We start from the raw sequence: 16,057 nt of genomic DNA, 5'->3' as shown, positions 1-16,057 counted from the left end.
GAGCCCTTGTCTAATGTTCTTGGGTAGCTCTTACTACCAGCTTTATTACGGGAGCAGGGTTGGAGAGGCCCAGAGAATTCATGGGCAACAGGTCTCCACCACTTTCAGCTTTAATCTTAGTATACTTTACTGCTGTGCCAGAGTGACTGCTCTTTCCTCTCTGTCCTTATGAAATCCCCCTGCTGGTAAAAGAGAAGGATTTGAGATTTATGGCTTCAGGGATAATCCTGTTGGGGAAGTAGATGCTCTACCAGCATCAATGCAGCTGCTTCTAAAGGCACAGGGATGATCCCTCCTGCCTACATCTCTCATCCCGGTCTATTGACTCAGGTGATGTGTGCGACTGGGGTGCTTACACTATCTGGGAGGGCAGGTGAGAAGCCTTCTTCGAGGCCAAACATAATGGTGCTCCAGAAGGTACTCATGTAGCAGCCACTTCACCCCTGCTTCCCTCACTGTCTCCAAGTGCACCACCTTCAAGATGCCCTTGAACTTCACCAGACCTGGAAACAAGAATCCCAATATAGAAAGATTTCTGAATCCAGGTCTGTTGCTCCAAAGCATTTCTGTCAAATCCTAAAAAGACTCTTTAAACTAACCTGGCCATTTTTTTTGTATGTGTGAGGAAGATCGGCCCTTAGCTAACATCTGTTGCCAATTTTCCTCTGCTTTATATGTGGGACGCTACCACAGCATGGCTTGATAAGCGGCGTGTAGGTCCGTGCACAGGATCCAAACCTGGGCCACCAAAGTGGAGGATGTGAACTTAACCACTACACCACCAGGCTGGCCCTAACTCAGTCATTTTAATTAAGGCATCGCATGTTCCCTGGGCTGTAGGAAGGAGTTACATGACTAGGAATCATACACAAACAGTGGATTGCATAAAATCTTTCAGTCCTTCTCCATTTCATATTTTGCTAAAGACATGGCATCACCCTATAGAGACACAAGATGAGAAACGTCTAGTCTCCCAGCTGGCTCCCTAACTCGGAGCAAAGGCTAAGGCACGATAAGAGCAAAATCTGAAAAGATATTTTGAGGGAATGGAGAAGATGCTGGTATGATATTTTAAATCTCCCAAATGGGAAAACTACAGGACTGCTGCCTACCTTCGAGGCCACTGAAAGTAGTATTAGATGGTGGAGACAGACAATTTATCGGGTAAATTTAAATGAAAAACTAATCAGAAAAATTGGAGTGGCTGGCAGGAGACATACCCAAATTCTTTGAGTTCCTTTATCTCCATCCTGGCTTGTGATTTTTAAATAAAGAGATGAAGGAAGAATGAAAATAAGCATATTAGCAGACGTAACTCCTGCAAAACAAGAAAAAACAAAAGGTTGCGGTTGTTGTGAAATTTTAGCTTTCTAAACAGCTGTTGTAGAAGATAAGAGTTAGGTGAGAAAGCCATACCTACGACTCCAAATATATCCTTCATGGAGGGTATGAAGATCACCAACAAGTTGATAATAACCAAGAGTAGGCAGGTCACCAAGACGTGACGACATAAATTAAACTTTGTTTTCTTAGCCAGTTCAAATAAAGAGGAACGAACCTGCAAGAAAAGAAAACAAAGATTTGGTAAGGGCCGACAGCATGCCAACATTCACATTTCCCAGCAGTGTGACGGATATATTGGTGCACAGAAATTTGTGAAATGTTTTGTAAAACCTACTGGATTTATAGACAGCTTAACAGTTTGGGAGGCCGGGGGCTTAAGAGGGAAAGTATTTTTATTTATGGCTGGTAGTTTTCTTTTGTGGGAGGGATAATTTCTGTTTTTGTTTTATCTATGATTGAGTGTTCTCTTCTGGTCCTTCCACATTCTCCTGTCATGTATGATGGAGATTCAAACATTCTATTTACATTTCTCTGTAAAGAAGAGGAACCGGTAAATTAGCATTAAGACGCATTCCATCAGGAGGCTACCCTAACTCAGTGATCCCACTTTCTTCCTGAAGAGCCTTAACCGAGTCGTGGGCTCCTTCCCCGGTGCTGTTTCAATGATGCAGGAACGTTACCCGCAGTAGGCTTTCTCTGCAACGAGCTCCTGAGGCAGAAGGAAAGGGGAGCCCTCCGCTTTTCTCAGATTGCACTGAGGCCTTTTACTCACCGTGAAAAATAACACCGGCACGGTGAGGATGACAGCAACAATGACAGCCAGCCGCACTGTCAGGATGAGAATGTCATCTTTGCTCTGGTACTTGTGAAGGAGGTCTGACTGCACATTTTCTAAAATGAGGGAAAAGTAAGAGGGTGTTAAAAAGAGACAAAAGCACATCAGTGAACGACAGTTTTTCTGAACAACAGAGAATTTGTAAACGAAGGGGCAAGGAGAGCAATGTTTTGGGTGTTGAGTGTCTGTTAAAACAATTTGTAAAGCTGAAAAGAAAAATCTCCTGTGTGAGACATGCTCCACCTGTCCATATGTAACTTTAGCTAACAGGAATTTATAGCAATCAGTCCAAGAAGCTACACACAGTGCGGATGCTTAATTTATACTAAATTAAACCTAGGAGTAAGTTGGAATTAAAAGTAACATACAGCTGAAGCACAAAGCCCTTCTTACTCTAGATTTTTCCCTACTTGGTGCCACTCATCAACACCACCAAACAGCCACAGCCTTGCTGGGTGGACTGCAGGCCACTCGGAGCCTCTTTCAAACTCTTCTAACTCAACTTCCAGTGGCTGAGCAGCAGAGGCACTAACGGAAGCTTGTCACCATCAGGAAATAATTCTTCTCTTCTAGGTATGTTTCTTACCATAAAAACATTTAGCTTATGTACGACTTTGAACTTCTTCTCAACTCCGAACTTCAGAAAGTGTTATTTCCAGAGATAACCAAAGCTAGCATGGCAGCCACGGAGCATGAAAATGCTCAGTCCTTTGACAAGAGACCACTCTCTCCCTCCCCCGTTGTCTCTCCTTTCATGGGCTTCTCATGGTGCCAGTCTCAGGTGTCTAGGTGGGAATTCCAGCTCTAGTCTATGCCATAGATTGGTCTCAGTTTTGGAAGAAGGACCTTAGGTTATAATAAAATCTCATTCATTCTAATTTCCTTGATTCAAAATTCATAACCATTTAAAAATAGCTGAGCCTTTTTCTTTAACTTAAGAGTATAAAAGGGTTTGGTATTCTCTACGAACAAAAATGGATTTGCAAAGAAAAATCAGAGCTTGACAAGATAACAGTGAGACTGTCCAACTAACATTAAGCTTTCTCTCTTCTCTCCCTCCCCTCACCCATTCCCAGCCCTGCAACTCTGCAGAAACTTAGAAACACCACTTTTATGCAAAAATTAAATGTGGTATTTATGGATTCATTAGACAACGCTATCCTCCATTGCTTGTGAAATGGTAATAAAACAATTGTATAATCATGGGTAGCCTTTCTTTCCAGGCTGAATTAATAATCTAGAAATGTATTTAAATTTTGAGACATTTGTGTTTATGAAAAGAAATGCCCCAAAGAAATATTATTTAATGGAGAAGAATGTGAAATATATGTATTTAAATTTAAATTAGGTCCCCTATTATAATGATAATAAAGGATGCTAACTAAAGCTGCAGGATAATTTGAACAGGATAGGATGAAGAAGTAGTAAAAGAAAGTTACGCATTCATACAGGGTCAATAAAAGTTACAAATGAGCCCTTGTTCTCTTTTTCAGATTTCATTTCTTTTAACTTTCTATGTCATTCCTTCAAATCTTTGCAAGGCTCCAAGTTCCGGTGAACAATTAAGGGTTTTATTTTTAATTAACACGGAGTGTCATGAGGGTGGCACTCTGGTTTTTCTCACTTTCAACATCTGTCTCTGTCTCTCTTCTATTAATGGAATCTGACCCAATTCACAACAGCAATTAGGAAAGCCTTCTCTGATATAGTTTGAAACTTTCCTCAGTAAAGGTGGCATGCTTATAAAACGCAATTTCTTTTAAGGACAGTGTTAGGAGAAAAAGCGCAGTACATCGTTTCAGTAATTATTCCATTGTGCAGTCTGCATGAATACGTAAAGGGAACCCTCACCATTTGCTTTAAGTAAAAGAGACCAGCAAAAAACAATAGATTTGTTGCTTTTTTTGGCTATCATGTTAAAAGTTATTTTGACATTGAGTTTTACTAATTTATTTACAAATACCTCTATTTATGTACTGACAGAAATGACTTACCATAGAATGTCAAGTAGCCAAAAATGGCTGTCAAGAAGTACATAACGAACATGGCGAAAAAGGAGATATTTGAAACCATCTGCATCTTTTTCTGTGATCGACTAAAAACAAAGATAAAGGAATTTGAAAAGTTAAAAACCACATGACTGAACTTAAGCATCAGTGTTAATGCTGCAGAATACTAACCACTTTCTATCAGGCTAGGGCAGCTCTGACCAGCTGAAATTACCCCTGCAGTTAGGCCAGTTTAGATAACTTCTTTTGTACCGATTGGTATTGTGAGAGAGAGGTCCGCGAACTAACAATTCTTTGAGTGTTCTTCCCCATTCTTTTGAAAGAATATGGAGTTCTCATCTGAAGCGCAGAGAGTATTTCTTAATATTTGTGTTTGATATTATCTCCACACTGAGCCTTCAAATTCTGTTCTCCCAGCCCCAGAGATCAAGGGGAGAGCTGGAACGTGACCTCAGATATTCTGTTGCTAAAGCTGCTATTGAGGTGCCAGTTTTCCCGTTGCGGAGCCCCAGGGATGCACCCACAACTCTATACGTCTGCAGAGCAATAAGCACCCAAGAGATCATGGCTGCGATGGTGAGGGGCTCTATGTCTTAGGTCAGGTGTACTCTGGGAGTTTGGATGAACATTTAAGTTTCTTTAACTTACCCAAATAACTAATCTACCAGACTTGTACCCAATAACAGACCACAAATAGTCATAACATCTGGTTGTGTCGTAACAGGGAGTATAGAAAACAAGAAAAATGAGAAGTACACACGTGAGGAAATTACAGACTAACGACTGGACTATTAAATTTAAAAGATGTCAAAGATATTTAAATACCCTAAGTATAGGATCATAAAGTAGGACTGATGTACACATAGGTAGATGTAGATATTTCAAAATTTACCCAGATATCAATTATACATGAAAGAGAAAGAATCATGAATTCAATAGTAAATGACATCAATTTTATTTGTGTTTCAAAATAGAAATAGGTAGCTTTACTGTGTATCTTTTTGGAGCTTAAGACTATGCCATAATGACTATTTTTATATAGGAAGTCTGATAACAGGAGGCTAAAAAGAGAACCCATGAGGAAATTTATAAGCAGGCCTCTAGCTTTCTCCAGAACAGCAATCAAAAACAAATCCTTAGGGGGCCAGCCTGTGCCCGAGTGGTTACGTTTGCGCACTTTGCTTCGGCGGCCCAGGGTTTCGCCAGTTCAAATCCCTGGCACGGACACGGCACCGCTCATCAGGCCATGCTGAGGTGGTGTCCCACATGCCACAGCTAGAAGGACCCACAACTAGAAATACACAACTATGTACCCGGGGTCTTTGGGGAGAAAAAGGAAAAATAAAATCTTTAAGAAAAAAAAAAACCACAACAAAACAAATCCTTAAAATCATCTTAATAGTTTAGAATGAACAACAATATTCTTCTGTCTAGCTTGTGGTTTTAAAATTGATTTCTTTCTGCCTGATTTACCAGCCTTTTCCACCTAAACCAATAGACACATCAGACACAATGTCTTTAGCAGTTTATAGATGAATCTGAAGATGATTATTATCTATTTGCAAATTAAGAATAAGCAACATAAAGCAGCACAAATACTTGAACTCTCTTAAGTAATATAGTATTTGAAAAACCAAATTAACCAAAGAAGCCCCTATAGTTGGCCACTTTATATCTTTATGGCCAAAATATACTGCAGGTTTCTGATTTTCCTTGCTCCGTTTTTTTCTTAAAATACAGTCCTTTCTAAAGAATGGCAGAAAGTAAATCTTGAAGCTGGGTGATGAGTCTGCAAGGGCTCATTATACTCGTCCGTTTATTTTAATACAGTACTTGCCTGTTAATGAGGGGACGTGAAATGTTAAGGTAAAGAAATTAAACAAATCGCTTACTCTTTAAGCTCACTGTAAATTGGCAGGATTGACGGGTGGCAGACAAATGCAAATGCAATAGTTGGTAAAGCATACACGGTCTATTTGAAAGAAAAAAAAGAAACATTAAGAAAAGGCATTTTTCCCATAAAAATAAAACAGCTTCAGTATTTCTGAGCTCTCTTTTTGTCTGACAGCTCTTCAGATCCCCTGGATTATTTGCTTGTTAGGAGGGCTTTGATACCTAAAAGAGGAGAAGCTTTGCTAAGAGAGCTTATCTAGCTTGAGACATGAGGCACATGGCACAGAGAGGTTTTAGATCCGGCTCATCTGCAGCGTAGTTTACATACTTCAAGCACAGCGTCACCCCATATTTTTATGGTGCTAGCCGGTTACACAGCACTTTTCCTACATTATCTCACTGAGTCCACAGCAACCCTGAGCAGTAGACAGACCATTGCTCTTCTCCAGACTCCCTCCAACAGGTTAGGTGACATGCCCAGAATTTCCACCTCTATTTTACTGCTCTTTGCTCTATATAGAGTGCATTAAATCAGGCCTAAAAGATGGCATCTAAAAAGAAAATTACTTCCACATTCACTACTTTGGCTGTATCCTTAGAGCTTAGAGAGAGAGAGATGGAGCGATCTATTTAGTTTTCTTAGATAAGACTTTTTAAAACCCTCAAACTCAATATAACTTCTTACACAAAAAGAAGCTGGCAGAGAAGGAAGGAAAAGTAACATTTCTCATGCTTTAATTCTGCTGCAATACCGTACCAGGCACATTCTAAAAAACCCTGTAAGGACACAAGGATGGTTCAACATCCACAAATCAATCAATGTGATATACCACATTAACAAAATGAGGAACAAAAACCACATGATCATCTCCATGGACACAGAGAAAACATTTGACAAGATCCAACATTCATTTATGATAAAAACTCTCAATAAAATGGGTATAGAAGGAAAGTACCTCAACATAATAAAGGCCATACATGACAAACCCACAGCCAACATCATCCTCAGAGGGGAGAAACTGAAAGCCATCCCTCTGAGAACAGGAACAAGACACGGTGCGCACTCTCACCACTCTTATTCAACGTAGCACTGAAGGTTTTGGTCAGAGCAATTAGGCAAGAAAAGGAAATAAAAGGAATCCAAATAGGTAATGAAGAAGTGAAACTCTTGCTGTTTGCAGATGACATGATTTTGTATATAGAAAACCCTAAAAAAGTCCATCGGAAAACTATTAGAAATAATCAACAATTACAGCAAAGTTGCAGGGTACAAAATCAACTTACAAAAATCAGTTGCATTTCTATACTCTAATAATGAACTAACAGAAAGAGAATTCAAGAACACAATCCCATTCACAATCACAGCAAAAAAAATAAAATATATTGGAACAAATTTAACCAATGAAGTGAAAGACCTATACAATGAAAACTATAAGACATTATTGAAAGAAATCAATGATGACATAAAGAAATGGAAAGATATTCCATGCACATGGATTAGAAGAAGAAACATAGTTAAAATATTCATACTTTCCAAAGCAATCTACAGATTCAACACAATCCCAATCAAAATCGCAATGACATTCTTCATGGAAATAGAACAAAGTATCCTAAAATTCATATGGGGCACAAAAGACTCCGAATAGCTACAGCAATCCTGAGAAAAAAGAACAAAGCTGGAGGCATCACAATCCCTGACTTCAAAATATGCTACAAAGCTATAGTAATCAAAACAGCATGGTACTGACACAAAAACAGGCACACAGATCAATGGAACAAAATGAAAGCCCAGAAATAAAACCACACATCTACGGACAGCTAATCTTCAACAAAGGAGCTAAGAACATATAATGGAGAAAGGAAAGTGTCTTCAACAAATGGTGTTGGGAAAACTGGACAGACACATGTAAAAGAATGAAAGTAGACTGTTATCTTATGCCATACACAAAAATAAACTCAAAATGGATCAAAGACTTGAAGGTAAGACCTGAAACCATAAAACTTCTAGAAGAAAATATAGGCAGTACACTCTTTGACATCAGTCCTAAAAGGATCTTTTTGAATACCACGTCTATGCGGACAAGGGAAACAAAAGAAAAAATAAACAAGTGGGACTTCATCAGACTAAAGAGCTTCTACAAGGTAAGGGAAACCAGGATCAAAATGAAACAACAACCCACCAACTGGGAGAAAATATTTGCAAATCATATATCCGACAAGGAGTTATAATCTCCATAATATATAATGAACTCACACAACTCAAGAACAAAAAAATAAACCCAATCAAAAAATGGGCAGAAGATATGAACAGACGTTTCTCCAAAGATATACAGATGGCCAAAAGGCACATGAAAAGATGTTCAACATAACTAATCAATAGGGAAATGCAAATCAAAACTACACTAAGATATCACCTTACATCTGTTAAAATGGCTATAATCACTAAGACAAAAAATAACAAATGTTGGAGAGGATGTGGAGGATTCCCACTGCTGGTAGGAATGCAAACTGGTGCAGACACTATGGAAAACAGTATGTAGATTTCTCAAAAAACTAAAAATAGAAATACCATATGACCCAGCTATCTAACTCCTGGGTATCTATCCAAAGAACTTGAAATCAATAATTCAACCTGACTTACGCACTCTATGTTCACTGCAGCATTATTCACAATAGTGAAGACATGGAAGCAACCCAAGTGCCCATCGACCGATGATTGAATAAACAAGATGTGGTATATATACACAATGGAATACTACTCAGCCATAAAAAGGGAAAAAATCGTCCCATTTGCAACACCATGGATGGACTTTGAGGGTACTATGTTAAGCAAAATAAGCCAGACAGAGAAAAACAAACACCATATGATTTCACTTATATGTGGGAGATAAACAAAACATGGACAAAGAGAACAGTTTAGTGGTTACCATGGGGAAGAGGGGTAGGGAGTGGGCACAGAGGGTGCACTGATGCATCTATATGGTGACTGACAAATAATAATGTACAACTGAAATTTCACAATGTGCAAACTATCATTACCTCAATAAAAAAACAAAACAAAAAACCCTGTAAGATACAGAAGAGAATCCTCATTTTTATACATAGGGTTGGGTAACTTGCCTGAGGATTCAAATCGAAGCCTGACCAGTTCCATAGGCCACTCTGCCCCATACTATTAAAAACATCTCAATAGTAGGAAAATTCCTTGAGTGACAATTTGTGGTGGAATCTATAATTCAACTGTGCAAGCTGGGAAAGTCTGTCTATTCTTGTCTGTCACCACGAGGGGAGAAGCAGTGGGCTACGGACGGTATTAATCTGTTTTTAAAGATCTATAAGGAAGAGAAAAGCTGAGACAATTACCCAGAAAGAGATTTTCAAAGAGAATGCTTAAGGTTGTCCTCCATGTAAACTGGGTGAGAAGGAGCAGGAACTATAATATTTGTATATTTCTCAAAGGTCTCTAAATGGACCGTGGAATTTGGAAACTATGGTACTATGTTCTTTTGAGAACAAATACATTCAAAACAATTTAATTATACCAAGTATGAAAAATATAATGCCCTTACTAAAAATGCTTTTTTATATTTAAAGGATAAGGACACGGACCTTTGAATTGAAGGTAACATATTTTGGAGTACACATGTCAGCATTTGTTGAATTAGCGCTTGTTGAATTTAGCTCTGGAACAACGCAGGGCATTTGAAATTTCTTGTAGATAACCTGGTATTAAAAAATATAGGAGAAACAATATCGACTTTATCAAATAAAGCCACATAATGAATAATTATTACAAGGCATTGTACTATGGCAAAACCAAACCAGCCACTTCAATCAGCACTTACCACTATTAGGAAAAAAACCATACAGCTCAGGGAAAATCCACTAGTATAGCCAAGATACCCTAAAAAAAAAGGTAAAAAAATTATTTCATCCATCCATCGCCTTGTTTCTTTTAATGCAGTGTTTCAAGCATAGTTTGGGGTTCCAGTAATATCCAACATCCATGCCAATGTGAAGATTTATTATTTCATAGTGTTACTTGATTCGGCAAAAATGGTGACTTTAAATAAAACATTATATTATATTTTGATTCCAGTTCTCTCTGATACACTAGAGAATGCAGATTCCCAGAATCCAGGGAAAAAGAGCCTCTTAAATTTGGCCATAGCTCTCTGTTGCTGCGCTCTGATGGATTCCTATAGTAAAATCCATTTGCCCTTGATCCGCTCGATGGTTCTCTATCATGCACTTGTGTGCATACTGAATATCAGCTACGATACTTCTCTTCCCAGATGAGGGGCATGCACAGAGGAGATGAAGGGACTTCTGGGGATAAACTGAGCATCTGGGGATCTTTACCTCGCTCCCCTCAGAATGCCTGGCAGACATCCAACTACCGTAACCTCCAGCAAGGCAGAGTTAAGTGGCCTCTGGGGGGCTGCCCCATTCTCAGCCCTGGGGGAGACGAGCCCTTCTCTACTTCAGCTGAAAAGAGCTCCGTGTAATACAGAGAGAAGCCGAAACACAATCCAGAAAATTAAGTAGTTAAAAACAAATCTACTTATAGACCTTACAGAACAGCTACAGAGGCTTGATATTTTTTTGTACAAAACAGAACAAAAAACTATGGTTAGCAACCATTTCGGGAAGAACCTTAATCTAAATGTCTGCCTTGAATTAGCCCAGAATTAAAGGAAATGCATCTCAGGGGCTTTGGACTGGACAGCAATTAGTCAGTGTGTGAAATTCCCACAACATCAGGCACACTTGTCTCTGGATAGAAGCACACACACTAACATCTCAAAACCAAATGGATATGACTTAGTGATTATCCACCACTTCTGAATTCTCACTTCTCTGTCCCCCTTCAATGAGGCCAATAATTGAGATTGGTTAGACTTGTAATTTAAGAGTGATTCATAATACTTTTAGGTATGAATACAAGGCAACTTTCTGTCTTGATAGTAGATTTGAAAATTCTACTTGTTTAAATACTCAGGGTATTTAAGACCTTGTATGAGGAGAATTTTATTTTCTGGGCTTTTCTGAGAATAGTCTGTAAGTTGTTCTATTGGAAATAGCACTGTCTGTTACTGCCCCAGAACCTTCCTTGTCTCCTCCACAGCTCAGCAGAGGGACTGCTTAGGAAGTTACACACTGACCAGTGTTTTTATCCCATATTAAAGTCAAGCTTGATTAATACTTGTAATTTATCATTCACTTATCTTTATCTTACAAGTAGAAGCACAAGGCAAAATTGTTCCTTTTTATTAGGTTTCTGATTCATCTGGGCCCTGTGATAAAAGCAAGATCTCGCCTTACCTAAGTTCTTCAAGAGACACAGAGGGAGAATTATGCCAAAGGTAACTACCACCACCAGGACACGGCCATCCACATACCAGGCTCTGAAAGGCATTTGAACGGTTAGGTAGTATTTTCTTAGAAAGTGACTTTTTTTCTCAAATGTAAAATTTCACAATATATTTTAATTAATTTTTTCCTATTATTCATTTTTACCATTAGTTTTTACCATTATTCAGGTTTTATCCCAACACTTCAACCCAAGCACGACTCCTTTTACTATTGTCTCTCTCCCATGGGAGGGAAGAAGGGCTAGTTAGGGTTTTTTCCTCCCACACTGGCTAAATGTGGCATTCCTTTGAATTATTTACGTGGTCTCAAAGCTAAATGCACACATTGCATTCTGTCAGATTACAACTTGTCTTATCAATTATTTAAAGAGAGAGTTCCTTTTTGTTTTGCTTGGCTAAAATCATTGGGAAACAAGTCACCACAGGTAGGCATGGCTTTCTCCCTGATCTCTTGTATTTGACCTTGAATCCTGAGGCTAGAACACTAGGAATTCTGGCTGCTACGATTCTCCGTTGAAAGAAAACAGAGAAACTAAGACTGACAAAAATTGTTAAACAAGAGGGAGGGAAAACACAATGAGTGTGCTGAATGTAGCTGCAGCATTTTCCAGGGTTCCCTACATCTTCAGTGAGGTTGGCTCATGTAAATTTTGCCCCCAAAATGCTATGTCCTTTCTTTAAGAAAGAAGATGGGGTCTTAACTTTTTTGCATGTTCCACTTCTGTGTTAAAAATATCCCATATCTCGGGGCTGGCCCCGTGGCCGAGTGGCTAACTTTGTGCGCTCCGCTGCAGGCGGCCCAGTGTTTCGTTGGTTCGAATCCTGGGCGCAGACATGGCACTGCTCATCAAGCTGCGCTGAGGCAGCATCCCACATGCCACAACTAGAAGGACCCACATCAAAGAATATACAACTATGTGCCGGGGGGCTTTGGGGAGAAAAAGGAAAAAATAAAATCTAAAAAAAAAAATCCCATATCTATCTGTCTATTCCACAGACACTAGATATAGATTTCAGGCTCCTGGGAAAATGCAGTATCTACTGTTTGCAGCATGACAGATGAATCTACCTTTTAAATGCTCATACTCAAATGGTTCTCCTTGCTTCTTTCATTTATACAACAGCCCCAAAGAAATCTATTGTTGAAACAACAAAGAACAAAACAGCCTAGGGAAAAGTTTGTTTCTGTGATTTTCGTAAAACCAAAACTTTGGCTAGCCCACATTTAAATGAAAAATATTTTAGTTATTGTACCAAAAAATAGTCTATAACTTACGAAAATGTCTCTTCCTTTCCCATTAGAAACTTTATGGCGGAGGGTAGTTCATTTTTGACTATGAAGAGGTAACTGAGCATTGCTGGAGGAAAATGAGAGCATTTTTAGAAAGAGGATACCAAGGCTCGTGTTGCAAGCTATATAAAAGGTTACCAGTCTTTTCTTAGACTAACCTTCAAAAAGACACACAGACAGCGTTAGGTACTCTCGCAGTGTACTTTGTTTTCAATAAATGACTGCTGTCTCTGTTTTACTTTCCGTGTGCCATTTTAGCAGTGAGAATGATAACTGCTTGAATGATGCTAAAACCTCCCAACACCAGAATTATGGTGGCCTCCCAAACACCAGAATTAGAAAAGCAACGATGTTCGCCCACTTTAAAATCACATGGGGAAAAGCGCGTTCTTTTTACCTCCAGTGTTCTGTAGAGAGGTCGCTCCAAAGATGACAAGCTTCCCTGTGGTGCCAAAGACCTGTTCTCCCAGCTTTTCATAAACCATGCAGCCTATTTACAAGTCATATTTGAGAACACAAGAAAGAAAGGGTTCTAAAAGTTAAAAAGAGCCAAGATTTCATCATTGTATTGACTATTTCCCAAGTTATTTTGTGTCTTTCTCAAAAATCACACAAATAGCCTTCTTTGCTTTGCAAGTGTTAAGGTATTTTCATTATAAAACAACCTCTTGACATTTTAAAATGTCAGACAGGACCACCATTTCTCCTTTTTTCAGGTTGACTGCAGAAGCATTACAATGAAACTGTTAGGTCACAGGCTTATTTCTCACTACCTCAAAGAGTCTTGCTGCTGTCCTGGGGGGAAATTCCCATTCTGATCTCATTCTCAGGCCTGGTGCATACCATTAAAATAAAGACTTAATTTAAAAACCAAAATTCTCATGGTTGGGATGAGAAGCTAACAAAGAATTACCTTAATGATATTCCATCAGTGCCTCATATGTCCTAACTATAATAACAAGCCTAGAAACACGTAATAGTCTCAACATCAGAATTCTGCTCATCAGTAAAATTTAGTTCAAATATATGCAACTCACAAAAGAGAGCCGTAGAAAAATCTGTCAAAAGAATAATTTGGCTATAGCAAAATTCCAAAACGTTCAACTAGCCCATCTCAATAAATACTAAAATTCTAAACCATTCATTTAAAGAAGTGTTTATATTTCTTTATGACAGTTCAGTTCACATTTTCAAAAGGTTCACAGAAAGCAATCTGGGTCAGGCTATAATTAAACCTTTGTTTAATCTCTCACAAGACTGGTGTTTAAATTAGACAATGGTTAGCTCCTCAATTTATTACAAAATGTTCCAGAGAAGCAGAGTCATCTATATACAGTAATGGTTGGCCAATGTGGTTTTAGCTAACGTAAAAGTCAAAGTATTACAAACATAATCCAGTGTCCCAGAAATAGAAAATAAACACTTCAGGTGTCACACTGCCCAGAGAACTGGGAGTCTTTTCATAGCACGCTCACTCCCACATTGCCTTGAGAGTCACATTTTCTCCTCAGAACATGCACAAAAGAGAAGAAAAGCTCTGTTTGCTTTCAAAACCTTGGAGGCTATAATATAAAAACATGGGATCCTTATTCTGAATTTATGAAGACCTAAGGAAAAACTGAAGCCTTTAAAACGAAGACATCTTAAACTAGAAAAACAGGTATAATAGAGGGTTCACTTTAAATGACAATACTATTTGCTCCTTGTTCATGACAATTTAATTTCTATGTTGCTGTATCTATTTCTCTAGGTAAATATCATTACAGGTCTTCCAGGCACTGTAGGTCAGAGTACTCCTTTTCTTTAATAATTAAGTTACTGAACAGAAAGGGTGTCACTTGTTGCCAATATTCCCATGAAAATCATTCACCCTGGTTTTAACAAAATTAGACATATTATCAGCTTACCTGTTTCCTTGGAACAGACCAACAGGAGGTTTATTGAATAGATAGACAGCAGTGTTACTGAAGTCAAAAGGACCCTAAAGGAAAGAAAACGTCTTGTAATAACCAGAAAAAGCATACGCTGACCTTACATTTTAGAAGGGCAAAGGTTTATTTATACAGTTAACATCATTTATTGCTAGTATCCAAATTTTGGAATCTATTAGTCACACCCTCTTTAAAGTCCTCAATAAAAATATTCTACCAAATAAAGAGCTGCTCATTAGAATCTGAGTAACTCTAACAGTTCAAATCCTTTACGTAATTCAAAGCTGAAACAGCTCTCTGGGATCATTTCAGTTGAGATGACTTTCAAACAAGATTATGAAGGGAGCTTTTGTAGTCTACGGTGCACTTTCTGTTACATCCCGGTGAGAAAGTGTGAGAAGGCGGTGTGGGGATCGGGGGCGGGGGGAAGGGGTGAGTGGGGAGGCTAGGGAAAGGCATGCAGTGACCCTTAGGCCAGTGACCTTGTGACTTTGGGCAACTTGCTCAATTTCTCCCATCCCTAGATTCCTCACGTTTGAGACACAAGCCAAATGATGTCTACAGTTCTTTTCATCTAATCACTTTACTGCTATTTTTGAAACTATACATTGGCCCACTGAAATAATTCACTGTTTTTGCACCTGGTTTCTCTTAAAAGAGTAAGCCCCTCTTTTAACAGACGGGAAAAGTTTGACAATCAAGCATAATGAAAAAGACTTTTTTGAATGACGAACTCATGTTTTTGTTTCAGTACATCTGGCTCATTATCAAACCCTACTCAAGAAAAAGCACAGTTAAAATGGTGTGGGAGATTACATAGATTATTTCTGAATCATTTGGTTAAAACAGACATAATAATTGACAATAAAGCCCGTTTGTTAGAAAAGAAAAAATTCCAGTCCCCCAGATGAAACGACTCACTTCCTGACGTAGGGAAATAGATCCCTGGAACAATACATTACTACAATTGATTCCACGTTTGAGTCATTAAGGCAATTATTTTTCTAGCAAATCCTGTTGAGAGGTACCTGGCACATCATAAAATTCTTCCCAACCCCTTTCCCCATCCTGCACACCTGTTGTACCACTGCCCTTGGATCCAGCTCAGACGTCCCCTCCTCAGGTGCCCTCCCTTCCCCAGGTGGATAGACTGATCCTTAGTTCTCTCATGTCTTACAGCATCTCATTTCTCCTATGTGCAGTGCAGCCACCAGGAGATAAATGGGAGTAAAGAATGGTCCACTGCAGAGCAGATGGACTGCCAGAGATTGGCCAGAAAACAAAAGAGGGATAGGGGGCTGGCCCCATGGCTGAGTGGTTAAGTTCTCACGCTCCGCTGCAGGCGGCCCAGTGTTTCGTCGGTTCGAATCCTGGGCGGG

At 39.0% G+C, this 16,057-nt stretch overlaps 1 protein-coding gene across 5 annotated transcripts in view; it reads right to left on the bottom strand.

Annotated features, from left to right (window-relative positions):
• SLC38A1 (solute carrier family 38 member 1) overlaps positions 1-16,057 on the bottom strand; it is a 68,587-nt gene that overhangs the window by 6,730 nt on the left and 45,800 nt on the right. For 4 of the 5 annotated variants that reach the window (XM_046670743.1, XM_046670735.1, XM_046670752.1 and 1 more), the window contains exons 6-16: positions 14,655-14,728; positions 13,145-13,237; positions 12,733-12,814; positions 11,407-11,489; positions 9,927-9,985; positions 9,691-9,804; positions 6,081-6,160; positions 4,174-4,274; positions 2,117-2,235; positions 1,417-1,558; positions 1,221-1,318 (exon numbers count right to left, since the gene is read on the bottom strand). In XM_046670743.1, the coding sequence (XP_046526699.1) occupies positions 1,221-1,318; positions 1,417-1,558; positions 2,117-2,235; positions 4,174-4,274; positions 6,081-6,160; positions 9,691-9,804; positions 9,927-9,985; positions 11,407-11,489; positions 12,733-12,814; positions 13,145-13,237; positions 14,655-14,728 (1,045 nt within the window). Of the gene's footprint in view, positions 1-356; positions 504-1,220; positions 1,319-1,416; positions 1,559-2,116; positions 2,236-4,173; positions 4,275-6,080; positions 6,161-9,690; positions 9,805-9,926; positions 9,986-11,406; positions 11,490-12,732; positions 12,815-13,144; positions 13,238-14,654; positions 14,729-16,057 lie in introns of all 5 variants that reach the window. The other variant, XR_006889924.1, reaches the window with a different exon arrangement.

This window comes from Equus quagga, chromosome 1 (genome assembly GCF_021613505.1).
Source record: "Equus quagga isolate Etosha38 chromosome 1, UCLA_HA_Equagga_1.0, whole genome shotgun sequence".
Lineage (NCBI taxonomy): Eukaryota > Metazoa > Chordata > Mammalia > Perissodactyla > Equidae > Equus > Equus quagga.
This window is presented reverse-complemented; position numbering and strand designations above follow the sequence as displayed.